The following is an 18,900-nucleotide window of genomic DNA, read 5'->3' on the forward strand; positions in this document are numbered from 1 at the left end:
ACTACCACCGATTATTCACACTAATACAATTACAAATATTGTGAACTTCCTTCCAAAAGAGCCCAGCAACACCATTTCCATCGCTATTATTTACTTAAATGCCTTTGAAGGTAAGAAGCACCTGCTAAAAATTCTTTGTGCTCCAAGTTCTGAGATGAAAGAACAACGAATACCTCATCATCAGCTTGCTGAAGTCTAGCAACAGCATATCGTCGAACTGTAGGATTTGTGAAGTGAGATGACAGAAGTTCTAAGGAGTCCTCCACATCCATTGGTTTCCACTTGCCCAGTAACTCCAGCGCTTGCTTTGCCTCTTGTGGTAGGTCCCAGTTAACACATTTTAAGAATTTTGTCAAGGCCTGGAAAGAAAGATCAAACAAATCTATTTAAGAATTAATGTTTCATGTTAAGGCAGAACTAGATTTGAACTGTATTTACATGAGCACAGATCCGAGAAGATTTACAATACAGTGTGGAATTGTTTTAATACATCTTGAAAATTTGTAGCTATCTTTAAGTAAAAAGTGAAGTCATTGGTTACTGCTCTACCACCATCATCAATACATAAAAGTAGCCACCACTGGACTGTTATTTATTTAATGCACTTTGTTTTTTTAGTGTGCCGCTATATATTCTGGTAATACACAGTATTAACTCTTTACTAAAAAGGGATGGACAAGCTATTTCTATTTCATTTCATTTTTGCTGACAAAAATATCACCACTAGCACTTTAAACTGTCATTCTGGGCTTTATACAAAAACTACTGCAATAAAAGCTAGATTCTATGATTTCAAGAGACTTTAATTTTTAAAATTAGTGACTTTAGAAAAAGTTAAGATCATCTTAATTAGCTACTCAGACACTTAAAGTCTGTATCTGCAAGGGAAGAACAGTAAAATCAGTGTCAGATGAAATGCTGATTGCACTAATAACCCTCTCAAGGTTACCTTACCTTCTCCTGGTTAGTAAGGTAATATCTGAATTTCCAAACTAGATCCTGTTCCTCGTATGTTAGCTGTTTTGTTGGTGGATAACTCACAATGATCTATTAGACAAATAGTCAGAAAGTCAGTTTAAAAAACATGAGCATGCATAACCACTAAGTTAACGGAATATACTGTGATGAAACAAAACACTGATGACACAAAAGTAGGTTGAAAAAAAGTTTTCAATAACACAAAGTTCTTGTGTTGTCATGGTGATGCTTCTTAGTTACAAGGTTGAAGGTAAACATAAGCAGTTAAGACTACATCAGCATCAAGGTATGTGCACAACACATGTTATTAAACCGTCAAAACAGAAGTAATATGTTTTTCTAAAAAGATAAAATTACAAAGTTAAATGTATTTCTGCTTTTTTTCTGACTTGGACTCACCTAATTACTTGTGAGACACACCTACTGATTTTTCTTTATTGATGATTTTCTTCAAAATGAAATTAAACATTTTGTTTAAATTCTCAGCACGTATTAATAGTGAACAACATAAAATAACTTTGAATTTAGTCATGATATGATTGACTTACATTAAGCTGATCTCGAGTAGCTGCATTAGGTTTCAGATCATGATCAGAAGGTCCACTTCTTAAACTTCGAGCAAGCTTGTGATGTTTGCTTTCTACTAAGTTCTCCTAAACACAGAGGGTAAGTCAATATACACAAATACTTAAACTCTAAAGAAAATTAGTATTGAAACCACCTAACAAAAACTGTCCAGTATGTTGAATAATGCATGACAATTAAAGTGCACATCTAAAAATACAGCATCTTCTGGGCTGTTTTTTGTCATCACTGCAGTTTTACTAGATACTTCTTCGACAGTATGCTCTTTTACTCCATAGAAGACAGGAAGGCTGTAGGGATTTGAATTTATTTTTATGTATTTATTGTACTTCACACAACTTACAAGCCTTATTTTGCCTTTTGGTGAATTGCTGCAAAATGCAAGTGTTTCAGTCAACACACCCGTGATTTAGACAGCACTCAAACGTGCTAGCTGTTTTCTAAACATATGTAGGATGTTTGCAGTATGAAGCTTTGTATGCAACAAAAACATTCTCAAAAAGTTTTCCCACTGTTAATACCATGTTAGCAACAGTAGGAGCCACAAAAAGAGCCACGGTGTCAACAAGATTTCAGCAGCCAAGGCAGTTTTCAGCATTGTCAGACTTGCTCTTGCAGTGTTAGATTACACAGTGCTCAAACAGTGTTGCCAGTAGAAGCCCACTTACATTAAGGTTCCCAAAGCTGCCAATACCAGTCCCACTGAATTGGCATCCACAATAATGGAAATCTTTTCTAGAACTGTACTTAGGCACTGTCTACATGAAAAACAACATACAAAAGAGTGTAGGGAAAAAAAAAAACATTTTAACAGATGAAGTGACCACGAGTTACTACACCTTCTTCAAAACTTCCTTTGTCTTCTTCAACTCCTTCTTGTCTAATGTTCCCACCCTCTCTTCTACCAGCAGTACCCCTAATCTGCTTTCCCCCATTTCAGAAGAAAGTACGTTAAGTAAAGTAAGGAAGAAACTCATTGTAAGCATTAAATAAGTTGCCGTATTTTATATCTAGCAGAAGCAATAAAAACGTACTAAAAATCACACCAACATACTTCTCAACTGGTCAAATACATCTTTCCCACGGGACTTTGAACTACTGATGGTAGGAATACAGACAAGCTTTTATCTCCATCTGTGGAAACCTCTCAACAAAAATACTGTGCTACAGAATGTATTAAACAGAACAGTGCCTACCATAGACATTTGTGGATCTGGAATCTTAACAATTTCAGAACTTGTTAAAACTGGGGATGACTCATCACCATCCTGAAAGACAGTTAAAAGTTTATTTAATATTTCTAATTCTAAAGCAATGCCATATTAGCATATTGCTTTTCTATTAACATACAGCACATTATATTTAAGTGAAAAAAATGATGCAACTACACCCTGCAGTTTCGATGGGCCTGAAGGAGAAAAGATAAAAATATATGTATCTGTTTTTGCCTGATGATAAGCATGGTCACAATATATGTTGAAGTTCATCCAGTGAAATACATCCCAGCAGCTCTTCACCACGATAGCACACAGGTGAGTAGAGAAATTTGCTGCTATCATTACACACATCTTCTGGAAGCAAGAAAAGAAAACAAAGCAGGACCTCTATTTCCAACAGAAAGCAAGTCCTTTGCTATAAACAGCAGCCACATTTCAGAAATTACTTCAGAATAGTTCAGCAATAAAGGTTCCTTGAAACAGTCAAATTTAAAAAGATATATATACATACATACATATGTCTACCTATTGTTGATTCCAAATGTAACATCACAGTCTCTTGTGGAAGTTCATGCTGCACTGTTCTGGGGCAGAACGATAGTAGTCAAACAGTTGGAAAATCAGTTGCTCAGAAAAATAGTTAGGAAAATCTGTTGCTCCATAAATAACATAGGAGAAGCAAAATATTTTCTTTGAACCTATTAAAAGGTAAAATTAAGCCCACCACCATTAGATCAAATCCAGTTTTCTTTTTTATTAACATCCAACAGCTTAGTGTTCCTTTTTTTTCTTTTTTTACTACAGAAGTGGAACCTAGCATTAACTGACATGACCTAAAAATAATTTAAGACCAAAAAAAATAAATAAAAAAAAAACACACACAAAAAATCAGTATAATATGTAATACTTGATACTTCAATAAGTTTCTTCTCAGTTAGTATGGAGCAGATTAGAATAATGAATCCTAATAGAAATACCTTTTGTCAGAATGATCAAACAGGACAGAAGTAATAATGGCAGAACTTCCAAAGACTGAACGGAACACTTATTCACATTTTCAAAGACAAGCAGGGACTAAAAACACCTACTGGAATTATTTTCTGAATCACAACCTACATCTTTACATTTAAAAATTCAGCCAAGGGTTTAATCAAAAGGCTACTGCTAACAATCTTTCCACTGTTTTCATCACTTTATTTTTTCCATGTTTACTGTTGACTCTTCACAATTTACAGAGACATCAGGGATGCAGAGAGGAAAGAATTGGTAGATCTGGTAAAGATATGCAGCATTAGCTGAGAAAACTAAAAACTATCAATCAATATATTTGGTAGTCCACTTGAAAGATGCACCCACAGAACTGCTTCTTATGTACATATATAAATCAGTACAACATCAAGACATACTCACATATATATACATAATACAGAAGAAATTACAAGAATATACATCTTACACACAAAATATCAAATCATTATACAGGAATGAAGCTTCACTAGATTTTCGAGTGTAATACATATAAATCTAAAAGCTAAGCACTTTAGTTGAGGTAGGTTCAGTTCCATTTTAAGAGAAATGGGCATTTCAGTTCAAACAAGAACACACATTTTTTCTATCTCAACACCTCCCTCAGTAATTTAATTCTTTATATACCTTATATTTTTTTTCAGAATTAACTTTCAAAGAAACGAGGAGCTTATATCAAGGGGGGAAATTACTTAACTGACATCAACAAGAAACAAAAATTAGTATTTCTACCACTCTTTCATGGGAAATACTTTTTAAAACTATGCAAATTCATATGTTGCTGACTAAAATAAGCACATTCAAGAAGACACTTGCACACATACTAGTGTCCTATACCTTTCTGAATTTGAAAAGTAATGGCATTAACCACATATACATCCCTTCTAGTCAAAGTTAACATGCATCCAAAATCTGGCTGTGACTGATGATGGTCCCAGAACAAAAACAAAATTATTTCTCCCCTGAGATTTCTAAAAAGCACACATACAAATACTTTAAAAGGGCATTTGTTTACAGTTTATTTTAAAAGAACATTCCCCTAAATAATGCACTTAGCATTATTCATATAGTATGGAAATAGTTCCATTATAGTTAAACACTACTGTGTCAGTGTAACAGTAGATGAATAGAGTAGGAGTAGACTGACAGATCAGCATTCTCACTGTACTAAAACTTTTGTCACAACACTGGAAACAACTTCCAGATCATGACTTTCTGATATTAGGTAAGAGCAATGAAATACTAATGAAATGCTTCGGCAGGAAAATCCACCAAAAAAATAAAATTTGGCGATAAATAATCACAGATCAAGTTCTATCAGCTCATCAGTTATGTTTCTAATCAGAACCATAAAAAGACTGCAGTCAGATGTGGTTTTCATAAAAAAGAAATACAAATACCCCAGTGACAAATAACACCCCACTTAGTGTGGACCCTTCACATAAATTGATGTAGAAAAACCTGACTCAGTGGTGTATACAGGTGTATACTCCTGCTTAAGCATTTGTAACATTGAGATCCAGGTGGATTCTCCGGGGATGGGCAGTAATAATGCTCATTCTATTACATCTTCCTCTCTGAAAACTTCCAGATAATATAGGCAACTGTAAATTCTAGACTTGTAAAAATTGGACTCCACAATCAAAAGCCTATCACAGCGATTACTTACAAGGATGAGAATTACAACTGACTAAAAGTTTATATGCACAGAACAATTTTAAAAAGGCACCGTACTTTCCAGTGACTAATGTCATAATGTTTATAATTTCTTCTAAATGCAAAACTAGTTTTTATTTCTAACGCACTGCTGATATGCCTCTTAAACCCTTGAAGACCTAATGACATCTTTAACTACCTCTTCTTAAATATAGTTACATAATGCTGAAGAGTTCTGGCTGTTCTGTTCAAGCATCAGGAAAAACTCTGGTTTAAACGTAAACTACAAGTTTGATTCTGCTGCTGAATCAAGTTTTGCAAAAGCATACACAGGCCAAGCTACTGTCCAGAACAGATTACTTTGTCAATTAGTCTTACTGTGAAGGAAATCAGCTGTTTTCTATGCCTTTCAATTAGATTAGCACTTGGTTCTAATTCTCTGTCATACCTTGAGAACACCATGTGGCTCACTATTACCCTTATCATACAAGCTTACTAAACTATATCAGTGTCTGACAGTCAAATCTAAATTAGCACTTGAATTTGGTCAGGCGCATGCTTTCAAAATATTCCTCCTGATCATCCTCATGTAATGAGTTTTCACAATACCAATAAGTAAGGTCTATTAATCTTATTCTATACTCAAGGCATGAAAACAGCTTTCACTGATAATAAAGCTTTTTTTTAAATTGCATGCTGTAGTGCAATCAATTTATTCAAACAAAGGTTTCACTTGAAACCACCACAAGGTTATATGTATTAAAGAAAAACCTTGTTGTTATTTGCATTTGGAAAAATCACACTGAATTTTCCCTAAGTGGAAATCAGAAGTGATGCTGTTGTTACTAACAGACTGTTAACCTTCCCATCACGAATGCTGTATTAACAGAGAACATGGAAACAATCCCTGCTACCTTACTCCACTGTAATTGAAGGTTGAGTCAAGCAGGGGATGCTAGAATTGAGATTCTTTAACAGTGCAGCTCTTTGTAAACACCCGTAAACAAATTTATCAACAAAACTCTGACAAGTAATCTCCACTTTGCCTATCGGTCACAGACAGGTGACAAGAGAACCTAGTTTCAATATACTGGATATGTATACTATACACTGTAATTGAAGGTATGAAAAAGCTGAGAAGACAGGCACTAATTTATGTACTGTTCCCTATTGCTGCCAGAAAAAAGGTCAAGAACGTGTTGAAAAGCTACTCTATAATAACAAACTCCTAAAAGTAACTGCAGTTTGAGCTTTGATATATACTACTATACAACCAAATACTTCATTTCCAAAAACCAGACAATCTATAGTTATTTTGTTCTGTGCAAAGAAACAGATGCATGTTTAAAGTCTAAGTCTTCTTCCCTCACTTTTGATACCTGTAAAATCACAATGATGACTGAACAAAATAGTGCACATAAATAAGCTGTAACAGTACATTTCTGGAGGTAGAAAGAGAAACCATTTTTAGGAACATCACATTCAACTACAAAACTAAAGAAGCCATGACTGTACAAAGCTGTATGTTAATGATGTTTATTATTTTGTACCTATGACAAGTACAGAACATTCTGATTTAAGATCTTAACCCAGAGCAAGACCAATCATAGAATCATAGAAGGGTTTGGGTTAGAAGGGAAGGGATCTCTAATATCGTTTAGTTCCAACCCTCTACTACACGCAGGGTCACCTCCCTCCAGATCAGGTTGCTCACAGCCCCATTCAGCCTAGCCTTGAACGCCTCCAGAAAGGGGGCATAAACAGCCTCTCTGGGCAACCTCTTCCAGTATCTCATCACCCTCACAGTAAAGAATTTCCTTCTGATATCTAGCTTAAGTCTACTCTTTTCCAGTTTAAAGCTATTTCCTCTCATCCTGTCACTATATGCCTTTCTAAAAGTCCCTCCCCAGTAGGCCCCTACAGGTACTGGAAAGCCACTAAAGGTCCCTTTAGAGTCCTCTCCTCTCAAGGCTGAAGAGCCCCAGCTCTCTCGGCCTGTGTTCATAGGGAAGATGCTCCAGTCCTTGGAGTAAAAGGCCAATGCTGCCTATTACTGTCAATCCTCTCTTCCCCAAAATTTGAACCCACAATCCTGATGTCAATTCTCAAGTGTCTCACTATGATCTTATGTATTGATCTTTTTAAACACCTACTTTTAAAGATATTTTTCTGGATACTACAGAATAAAAAACTTGAAAAGCGAGAAACTAATGACATTGAAAAATTTATCTATGTAAATTGGAAGCATCCAGGGATACTGTTTAGAAAATGATATCTTGGTATCTATTTCTACAAACAATTTTTCTTTGCAAGAATGATAATATAGTCACAAACATCAGTTACTACTCTGGAGATCTGTTTTGTAAACAGAAAGAAAAGATGAAAGATATTTCAAACCAGAAGTTTTCTGTTAAATTTACTTTCAAAACATTTTCAGCATTGAAGTGTACACTTACTTGTTCATTTTCAAGGAAACATTCACAAGGAGAGCACCTGTGCCAAGTTTTTAATAACTTATATTTTATAAAATTACCAATCAACGCAGGTACATCTCTTCTTGATGAGAGACAATTTTACCTACAGCTACACTGAAAGTACCACTGGATGACTGAAGGAACAATAAATCAAAAAGTTTTTAATCACTCACACTTAGAAAATTGTGTAATCTTCAAATGTTGCATGAATGATTGACTTCTGTAATCTCACTGCATCTATACCATTTGATTTGTATGTACATAAACAGCTGCCACTGACAGATGCCTGCTGCTATCCTGCAGCAGAATATTTCACCTCAGTGGAAAAAAAAAAATCCATTTAAGGTGCACATGCTGCTTTTTAAAGACAACCATAAAGTCTGCAAGGCACATACCTTTTCGTAGTAAACTATTCCATATTCTTTATCATCACTCTTGACGCAACGGAATTCAATCATCAGGTACATAAAATTAGAACTTCGTTTTTCCCTCTGAGAAGAGAATCACCACAGATGTGTATCATATTAAAGAGTATCAATCTTCAGCATTCTCAGCACAGCAATTACTCTTTCTTTGTGCCGTAACTAGTTGTTGAAACAATTATTCAGTTAATCATTTCATCACACTATTTGAGACCTTTCCTGACATGCTTTCTTCTTTACATCCCTACACAATCAAAATGAATATTCAGAAGTAAACAAAATATATCGTTTTTATCAGTGACTTGCAATTGTGAGCCTAAAGATCAGCAAAAAAGCAACAAAAAATAACCAGTTGTTTGGGTTTTTTTAAATGCTTACATATAATTATGCATGTCAGTCAAAATCAAGAAGACATGAAAAAAATCACATTTTAGATGAAGAATGAAAGGAACAAATAAAACTTGGACTAAGGTTAGATTTGCTGCTCATTCGCTATCAGATTTGCTCATATATTTATTTAGTAAGTGCTTAGAATTTTAAAATTTTGCTGGGAAAAAATAAAGAAATTAGATGCAATCTTCATCATATATTTGATTTTAAAAAAGTATAACCTTTAAGAGCCAGCAACTGAAGCTCATTTAATATATCAATATTGAGTTGAACTTGCCAGCAGAGGCAAAGGGGTTCTATATATTAAGTAATAGGTCTAGGAATAAAGGATGCTGAATTTTATGTAATGTAACAGAGAGACAGCAAAACAATATCCATTTCTGAAGTGGGATGCATTGAAATCTCAGAAATACTAGTCAATGGTTATATATATATATATACATATATTGCAAAAGAATCTGAGCTAGATGTCTTAATGTAAGTCTCAGAGCACAAAACAGAAAACAAAGGAGTTTTGTTGTGCAAGATGAGAATAATCAGTTAGTGATTTTATTCATTGAGCGTTTAACACCACATTCAGGTGCCGTGCTTATTTTGAGGTCTATCTTGTTTGTTACTGTACTTTAAATTCACTCAAATCTTAAAAGTATTTTTCCTCAACACCTGAAAAATCAAAAACAATAAAGCTGAATAGGTCAAAAGCCAAGGAACAGCCTGTATGGCCAAATAAGCTTCCCTCACAATCTAAATCTTAGAATTAAGTTAACCAAACCCATCAACATTTGTTCCAAGCTATCACAAATTATTAGTAAATACAAGTCACTTGAAGTTGACAACTAAGATAGTTTTCTATTTATTAACTGCCCATGTCAAGTTCAAATTAGAAGTGTAAAGAATTATTTTTCTTTTATCATATACACCATCATATCAGTTGATGAAAAGCAGGACAAATTAGTCTCCTAAGTGAACAGTCCATATTAGCAAGATCTAAAAAACAAACAAACAAACAAAAACAGTGCAACTCTGATGTAAAATAACCTACCTCATTGATCATTTCTATTTCTCTAAAGGTCAATCTGTCCAGCCAGTCCACTTTCACCATATGACCTTGTCGATGAGACTTCGTGAGCTGCATAGAAGAACACAAGACTAATTTTTAAATTGTTGGCAGTAACAAAAAGAATATCAAATTTGCAGAGGCACTAATAGATGAAATGCTTGTGCATACAGTAGATCTTTGTAAACAGCTAAGCCATGACACAATACTTCTACTATCTCAAAAAATCGTAGCAAAGACAAAAGCATGTTACAAGCATAAGATCTTTAAACACATCAAACATTAAAAAATAAGAACCTGTTTTTTAAGCAGTCACATAAAAACACTATTTATTTACTTGTTTTCATATAGTATAACTTACCAAATCAAACAAAATAAAGGTATTTCATTCCAAACTGAATGAATTGTGCCTTTGTTCACAAAAGCAAGTTTACAAACTGAGATTTATACAATAAGGTCAGTGAAGTTACAGAGTTAATTTTCCCTTTCTTTTAGGCATCTGAAGCCAGTATTTCAGAAAGCCTAATAAGATGAAGAAAGGGAGAAGTCTCTCTGCTTAGCTGCTATTTCCCAAGATACAAGGAAGCTGCCATTCTACCCACCTTCTCACCAATGCCCCAATTCCCTGCCTCTCCAATAACATTTCCACCTGCCAAAATCTTCTATTCAAAGCCAAAGAGCATGGCTGGAAGGACTCTGGAAATTGTACAGTCTCAAAGCACATTAACTGACTACAGGTTGCACAAGACAAGTGCAGTTAGGTTATAAGCATCAACAAAGACCCACTTCACAGTCTCTCTCGATCTGCTCCAGTTTTTGATCACCCTCACAACAAAAAGTTTCCCATATTTAAATGGAATTTCCTGTTTCAATTTTGTACCCAGAAGTCTGGCTTTGTCTTTGCTCCCTCTTGTAAGGAATTTGTACATACCAATTGCTTGTGCCTTCTCTTAACTACCATGGTTCCTAAGCCATCCTTGAATGATAGCTGCTTGAAGCCCCAAGTTATCTTTGGAATCCATCACCGTACTCACCCCAGTACACTAATCTCCTTTCCTCAGTGTAAGGCCATAAATGGACTGTGCACTTTAGATACATCTCATCAGTGCCACAATCCCTTGACCTGCTACCACTGCTGCCTAATACAGTCCAGGGCACTGCTGTGGTGCAGCTTTGCTGTACAGAATCACAGATTCACTCAGGTTGGAAAAAACCTTAAAGATCATCGAGTCCAACCACGACCTAACCATACCACCCTAACTAACAACCCTCTGCTAAATCATGTTCCTGAGCAACACATCCAAATGGTTTTGAAACACATCTAGAGATGGTGACTCAACCACCTCCCTGGGGAGCCTATTCCAGCACTTGTAAAGGCAGAAGACCTTGCAAAACATTTTTAAAGCCTTTCTGAAGTTCCTTTACAGGAACCATAGGTCTATTTTTCCAGTCTGTTGAGGCCCCTCTGAACAGTGGCACAACCATCCAGTCTATCAGCTGCTTGGGAGTTTTGTATTACCTCTGAATTTGCAGAAGATGCACTCAGCCATTACACCCATGTCATTAAGGACATGTTAAAAAGCAGTGGGACCAGTACAGTTTTCTACAGTACACTGTTGATAGCTGGCATCCAGTTGGACTTCCTGCTGCTACTGTTGAACTTCTTCTCCTGACACTTCTGCCAGCTTTCCTTCCACCTCTCTGTCCATTTAGTTTCTACTGCAATAATGTTACAGAAGAATGTATCAAAAGACTTGCTAAAGACAAGACATCCACTGCTCTCCCCTGTTCATCAATGCAGTAATTTTTTAAATGTACTTTCCTTAAAACTCAGTGAAGCTTATAGAAACATAGAAAAAAAATCAGGTAAGAAGAGAACTCTCAGGAGGTGATTCATTCAGTCCATTCTTCCTGCTTTGGAATGGTTTAGCCTTGATTCTCAACAGTTTGATGGCAATGTGCACCAGAACTGTACTCAAAGTTTAATACAATAGCTGCCTTAGACTTATATACATTTGATAATATATTCCATTGGAAGAGAATCAACAGCATGCAAACTTCTTATAACCCAAATTTTCTGAGGCAGGCCAGATATCACCATTTAATGCTTTTGTAAACATCCTATCTAGTCCACAAGTTCTACTCACCCCCAACAACACTACTGTTGTTGTCCTTACACTTACACATCCCTCATTTCAACCACTTCCGAACTATGTTCATTTTTTCCTCCTTAACTAATAAAAGTATACTTCTTACCCAATGTAGCCCTATTTTTATCACCCTATACCAGCACTTCAGAATATCACATATTCACATCCAGTACTCACATAGCTTTATGATAGCACTTGCCAAAACCTTGGCTAAAAAGATCCAAATAAGTTATTTAAATAGCTCTGTCAATTTTTAGTTTCACTGTGCTAGAGAATAAGGGAAATAAGTAATTCTGTATGTTTTACTGGAAAAATATTAGTCTCAAATCTCCACGTTTCTCTTTCAACAGGGAAAAAAAGTCAAAACACATTATGGAGTTATGCCAGCATACAAGACTCTGAAGACCTGTAGATGAATATGTACTTGAAGAACTTCTCCCTTAGATTAAAAGTTTAAAATTAGAGTCTCTTCAAAGAAAGAAGCACTAATCTTCTGCTACTAAATAAGATGTATCCCTTTAAATCTATCTCACTGCCATAATTAGATAATTTCAGCTAGCAGAAGGAATAAAGGAAATTACTGGATCAAAAAGAACTTAGAGTACCTTTTGTTTATGTGGAATAAAATAATCCATCACATATAACAGATTAATTTTCTATAGTAACAAATACCACCCACATATATACAAAACTCAGAAGGATGTCAAGAAGGAGAAAAAAGAAGTTCAAGATAGAAGAAACTTCCTTAACCAAGCTCTTCTCTAAAGTTATTTACTACTATCTGTAGGACTAATTTGGCATCTGGTATCATACGTTAAAAAGTACCATGACAGTTACAAATCATATGTCTTTCCAATAGGTAACACGAAAAACCACCCCTAAGTAGTAATCAAAAACAAAAAAAGCTTGTGCAATCTCATCTTGTATTTAATTTGTCCTACTATTCTTAAGTACATTTAATATATTTTCCGACACAGCATCAACAGCTGGCATTCAGCAACTGATGAGCAAGTGAAAGGAAAAACTGAAACAGATTATATTAAAACAACAACTATTTAGGAATGGCACATCACAAGCATCTAATCTGCTATGGAAACAGCTGTGTAAATGAAAGCTTTTGCAGACACTACTCAGAAACTCTGTTCACTCTGAGAGCACCTGTGGATAAAATATTTTTATAAAGGAACACAACAAAATACCACTGAATACAACAGTTTCTGAATCTTTTTGGAATTAATATCTCCAAAGAGGAGATGCTCTTAGTAATGCTGAAAGCTATTTCCTAGCCATTAATTAGAATTCTCATTTGGGATGTGGAAGGAGAATTCTGTCAACCTCTTCGAAGGCTTTAGGCCCTCCAATTCGAGATGCCAAAAGAACAGGCTAGAACAGACACACATATTTTGGAGACTGAAGAACTCTGTTGTGTGTCTCCTGAGCTAGGGAGCAGATAGGAATGAAGAGGAGGAAACGTGTTGGTATGGTACGGTCACTTCTGCACAACAAACTACTATGAAAATTAAGACCTACACTTGTATCTTTGTCAGAGACCCACTACCTACATCACGTATCCATGTAATAAACTATAAAAAAAAACTCCTGATCTGTACAGCCTGTCTACAGAGTGTCCTTCCCCTAAAGGGGTTTTATTCTACTACCACAAAAGGTGAGGCTTGCAGAAAGCTTTGCACAGATACATTTAAGCAGAACAAGAATATGCAATTATACTAACTCAAGAAAAAATTAAGTTTGTACCTGTGGTGTGTACCAAAACCTTAAGATCTTCTCCTACTCTTCCTCTTTTCAAACACAAACCTACAGTGTCTCTTTTCTTTAGAATGTTATTTGAAACACTAGCTATTAGTTTGAACTCTCAACAAAAATCATTATTTAGTTATGCAAGTATCTTACTTCTAAACCTCCCTCAAAAAGCTGTTCCACTGCATCACAAGGTTCTTGTGGTTCAAAGCATTATTGAACATTTATAGCTACCTACTTCCTACAACTCAGGAAATATTTATAATGAGTTTTGCATTATAAATTCAAGGTGATCTAGACTAATAAAATAGACTGTAAATGCAAGTTAGTTTATTGCTATTATAAATTTCTACATGAAGAACAGATTTATTTATGGCACTAGACCTTTCTTTCACATGGAGCTTTAAAAAAGGTGAAGATGAAAATCGGGCATCCAAAATGAAGATGAAAGTACGCCAATAAAAAGGAGTTGAGATATCTGGTAAGCTTAGTATAAACTCATCTGAAGAGTGTCATCAGCTACTTAAGCAGTTCAAGAACTAATATTTATTGAATTCCAGAAGTAGTTTTCACAGCAAAAATATAGTCTGCCAACAAGCTAGAAGGAGAAAATATTAATTTGGACAGCTACGTGTGATCTAAAGCTAAAGCAAATCTAGTTAATTTTTTTAGGTCTACTAAAACTCTTTCTAATGCAGAGGCAAGTCATACATTTCTGAACACTACACCAGACAGTCTTAAATTTCCAAGGATGGTTACAAGGAAGGAAACTTGATTTGCTTTCACAAGATGCTCTTAGGAGTTGTTCTGACTGAAACAGATAAGAGTTTTAGCTTCAAGCATCATCAAATTACACTGGTATTTTCACTCTTCATGAAGAATTAGGATTTTAAGTTGCTATAACAGTATGTCAGATATATCAAGTTCCTTATACCAGTATAGGTATTTATGTCCTATTTCAAAGAATATATTTGTGGCAAGTGAGTTTATTTGTTTCTTTGAGTAAATTCTCTGACTTATTAAAGCAATTAAAAGGCAGAGAATTTTCATGGGAAAAAACACCACTGAAAGCTTGTCTTCATTAAAGCCTCTCTTCATTTCACTCCAGTGATAGTGCAAACTTTCCATGCACATCTTAAAGGTTGATATTCCATTACCTTTGCCAAGCGGCTCATTTGATCTTCAGAGACTGTGCTGCTGGTTCTCCCAGGAGTTCTGGTGGGTTCCGAGCCATCAGCTTCTACATTGGGCCAGACTTTCAAATCATGCATTCCTTGACGAAACATACTAAAGGAAAAAATGCAGTATTATTTCAGCAAATTAGATATCAGGAATCAAAGCACAGCAGCAGCTGCAAGAAACTGAACAAGTTTCTTCTGCCAAACCTAAAAACACACATAGCTATGCACAACATAACTGCAGAAATGCCTAGAGGCTTATGCCCTCTCTGGCCTTCATTTTTACTGGCACACAGGGTTTAAAAGAAACAAATATGAGATACCTTACTTGGCAAATGGAAGAAAAATGGATAATTCCCAAAGTCAATGGAGTGGTACAAACATGAACTGAGGAGAGAGCTTGACCTTCATACTTTTTTATTATTTGTAATGAAGCAGAAAAAATTCCTCTTGACTTGCAAATTACAGTATTGACTTTAGATCTTCCTGACAAAAAAATTAACTAAAAAACAGTGAAAGTTTCATGTGAAGGTCATCTGATAAAAAGCAGCTTTCTCAGCTGGAAAAAAGCACAACTCTCACCATACAATTTTCTCCATCTATGCCTGAAATTGAATTGGTAGTTGAAACTGTGCAGTGAGCAGAACTCTGAAATAAAACTTAAACCTCTCTTCTGCATATCCTTGAGTCCCTTGCATATTTTCATTCATCCATCTACAAAAATGCTCCAGGAAATCAAATGCATTATTTCTGCCAATAAGTGGGGACCAACCAAGAACTTCAGGCAAATACAACTAGAAGTAACACTTAGAAGTCACACAACTAAAAATAAAAGACGCTAACTACAGAAAAGTCAGCTAATCTTAAAATCACAGATTGCTTTGCAGAAAGTTTACTACTACCCTGCTACTAGATTGCCAGTTTACAAACCAATCGAAAATTCTGAAATAGTTATTTGTCTGAACTCTTCCCCAGAACACTGGAAATAAAGGCAAATTTTGTCCAATACAATTTTCTACTCTAAGATAAATCAATCCTTTTGTCAAAGCAAGATCTTTAATGAAAGAAAATTAACCTCTCTTTACAGACGTTTTCCACATTCATTATCACTAGGACAAATTTCCTAAAGCTAAACTAAACCTGGCCTGGTTCAGCTTAGCCTTATTACTTCATATTCACTAGCAAAGCTATTTTCTCCATTTTCAAACACTGCCTACATATTAGAAAAGTATTCTCATGGTCTTTTCTTCAGCCCCACTTTTACTTACTTCACTCCACCACACCCATTTGCTAGATATTCAATATCTACTCCCCCAGACTCTCAATTGTGAGAAACTTATCTGAAATTAGTTGCATAGAACTGGACACACTCAAAAGAGCAGAAAAGTAGTTTTGGAATACATTGCAAAAAAGCAGCAGGATACAATATTGTCCCTGACGTATACTTGGAGACTGTTTATATATTCATGTTTTTTTTTTTTTTAATATTTCAACTCATGTAGAACTGTTCCTCTGTAGGTGCTCTCTGTTCAGACAGAGTATCAGCACCTCATACTTAAATTGTATCCTTGTTCTTTTTTTCAGTCTCCTTTGTACTTGGTTAAGATTCATTTCATGCATTGTCACCTTCCAGTTAACTTGTAATTCTTCCCAGCTCCCTGTTATCTACTGTAATTTACTGATCTCACTCTCTACTGGATCACATAGATTACTAATCTCGAAGATTCCTTGTTTCTTGAACTACACTTCATTCCTTATGGATAACGCTCTGTTAGGGGTCCAACTGCAAGTTAACTTAAAGAAATTAAGTAGTTGGTACCGGAATTCATGCATTACAAAAGTAGAGAAGAAAGTTATTTCAGCATTTGCTACGTCAAAATGTATGCTTACATGTAAAAAATAAAATGAAATAAAATAAAATAAAATACCTGTGTTTTGATTTTCTCTATGCACTTCCTATTGCACCTTACTATTCACAAGTGAGCTTCAAGTTTGTATCATGAAAGAAAAAGCAGTATACCCATATTTCCCAAAGAGCGAGACTGTTGTTCCTCCCACAGGAACTGCTTTACCAGGTCCATACACATCCCAGATGGTTAGAGCCACCTGAGCATTGCGAGGCAGGTCTGGATACTTCACAGGCAGTTTCAGCCACTCATTCCAGCTGCAAGGACATACTTCATATTAGTCATGAAACCTCAGAATTCAAGTCACCCTACAGTAGTTTACAGAATCTAAGTTCTCCTTAAATTATGCACTTTGAAGGGCACATTAACTATCTGCCTATGGGCTTTAATTATTCAAACGTTTAAGTGTTGTTTTGAGTCATTCCATGCATGTACAATTAAAAGGCCAGCAAAGGAAAAAAATCTTTGTCCAGTACACAGCAAAAAAGTGTGCTATTTCAGGCTGCAAAACTTACATAATTATGAGCCATGTCCAAAAATACAAATAATTGTATTATTACTTACTCTTTACACAGAAAAATCAATTTTGTAATATTTAATTATACTCACAGAAATGTAAGATACTTGAAGGAAACAACAGAAAAGATTTAGGATATTCTGTTCTTAATGCAAACAAAAGATATGTAAAATTACTTCTTTAACTAGAAGCCTCAATAACTAACAGATAAATGGAATAAAAGGCAGTGACTTACTTCCATCTAGTGCTAAAAGCTTTGTAGGAAGTTCTAACTGGAAGAGCAAGAGGCTTCCCTTCTGCAAACACCTGACAAGTTACATACAAGTCAGAGCAAGTCTCTTGATATAGTCCTGAGAACTTCAGCATTGGGTCTTCCAAGAGAGCTTTGTAACTCTTCTGTTCTCTTTTCCCTTCCAGACTTCCTCTGCAAAAAAAACAAAAACAGAGAAAGAAAAAAAAGCAAAAGTTGTTTGTTTGTTTTTAATCCACATTGAAAATTCAATTTCCATTGCTCATATTTAGGCAACATGGATACCTCTGTTTCGAATAACTAGTAAGCAGTGAAATCCAAATAACCAAAAGAAACTCTGCTTTTGAAAAAAATACACAATTCACTACAATACTATAAACATTAAAACATTAGTATACATTTGCATGAAAAAGGAAATAAAGAAAAAAGGACGAGGAATCTTATTTTAAAACTGTGTGAAATGTGAAGCATATGATTGGCTTTGGATGCCAAAAATCAAAATATTCAAATATAGTGATGAAAGACAAATCTTCACATATCTAAGGACTTTTCCAACCTCAGTGATTCTGTGATACTGCAATATGAAATATCTGACTGTGGATGCAGATAAAAACAAAAAAGGAACTGCAGCATTTGCGCAGACAGGAGTGATGTACCTTTTAACAAACAAGAATCTTTCAGAAATAGAAAAAAAGAGTAGATGAAGAAGTTTCTTGCAAGAAACAAGCACAGCAGGTTCTAACAGAATGCAAATTTAAAAAAAAAAAACTTAAATTCTTGTTAGACAGTATCAGTTAGTAATGAAGTCAGGTATGTAGCTGAATTCAGTTGCTATTCGCTATTCAAATGAAATTTAAATAAGCCCAATATCAGGTTTCTCTGAGTTACTTTTCAAAAAAAGTGCAACATACCTCAATGCAGCTAAATTAACTATAAATTATAGGACAAGTCACATCTGTCCCACATGAATTTATACTGCCCACTGCTGTGATGTGAGGGGAAAAGAAAAAAACTTTAAAAGATATGAACGAGCAAATGCATCAGCGTGTCCAAATGTGAGGCTGAGCAAAGTGCCTGACCTTCCCCAAAACACATTTATGTACCTTAGTACATATTATATGCTTTCCTCATAGTGGGAAGAAGTGCCTTTCAGCTTCTCTCCATCCCTTAACGCTAAGGAGAGCGATGCCACCAGCGGCTGAATGGTCATACAAGACATTAGGGCTGAACTGAATTAACCTGTGCCTTACAGCAACTAAGGCCACGGATATGTCAGCGATCAGAGCAGTCTGCAGCAGGCCCCAGCCCTGATACGTCGCGGTGCTGCTCCGGGAC

General features: G+C 35.4%; 1 protein-coding gene and 1 long non-coding RNA gene across 4 annotated transcripts in view; one reads left to right on the forward strand and one right to left on the reverse strand.

Moving 5' to 3' along the window:
* Positions 1 to 17,739, reverse strand: part of PIK3C3 (phosphatidylinositol 3-kinase catalytic subunit type 3) — a 60,518-nt gene extending 42,779 nt beyond the window's left edge. The window contains exons 1-10 of one of the 2 annotated variants that reach the window (XM_031557183.1): positions 17,551 to 17,739; positions 16,912 to 17,055; positions 14,871 to 15,000; positions 9,791 to 9,877; positions 8,332 to 8,427; positions 2,760 to 2,831; positions 2,232 to 2,321; positions 1,527 to 1,631; positions 955 to 1,047; positions 174 to 359 (exon numbers count right to left, since the gene is read on the reverse strand). In XM_031557183.1, coding sequence (XP_031413043.1) covers positions 174 to 359; positions 955 to 1,047; positions 1,527 to 1,631; positions 2,232 to 2,321; positions 2,760 to 2,831; positions 8,332 to 8,427; positions 9,791 to 9,877; positions 14,871 to 15,000; positions 16,912 to 17,055; positions 17,551 to 17,681 — 1,134 coding nt within the window. In that variant the 5' untranslated portion in view covers positions 17,682 to 17,739. The remainder of the gene's footprint in view (positions 1 to 173; positions 360 to 954; positions 1,048 to 1,526; positions 1,632 to 2,231; positions 2,322 to 2,759; positions 2,832 to 8,331; positions 8,428 to 9,790; positions 9,878 to 14,870; positions 15,001 to 16,911; positions 17,056 to 17,550) is intronic. The other variant, XM_031557184.1, reaches the window with a different exon arrangement.
* LOC116217511 lies at positions 1,058 to 12,408 on the forward strand. 2 transcript variants are annotated; one of them, XR_004162154.1, is made up of 3 exons: positions 1,063 to 1,264; positions 2,916 to 3,095; positions 12,306 to 12,408. It is a non-coding gene; the product is annotated as an uncharacterized LOC116217511 (long non-coding RNA). The 2 variants fall into 2 exon arrangements; XR_004162153.1 differs by lacking the exon at positions 12,306 to 12,408 and having other exon boundaries at positions 1,058 to 1,264; positions 2,916 to 3,096.
* Positions 17,740 to 18,900: the final 1,161 nt, after the last annotated feature.

This window comes from Meleagris gallopavo, chromosome Z (assembly GCF_000146605.3).
Source record: "Meleagris gallopavo isolate NT-WF06-2002-E0010 breed Aviagen turkey brand Nicholas breeding stock chromosome Z, Turkey_5.1, whole genome shotgun sequence".
In the NCBI taxonomy this organism is placed as follows: domain Eukaryota; kingdom Metazoa; phylum Chordata; class Aves; order Galliformes; family Phasianidae; genus Meleagris; species Meleagris gallopavo.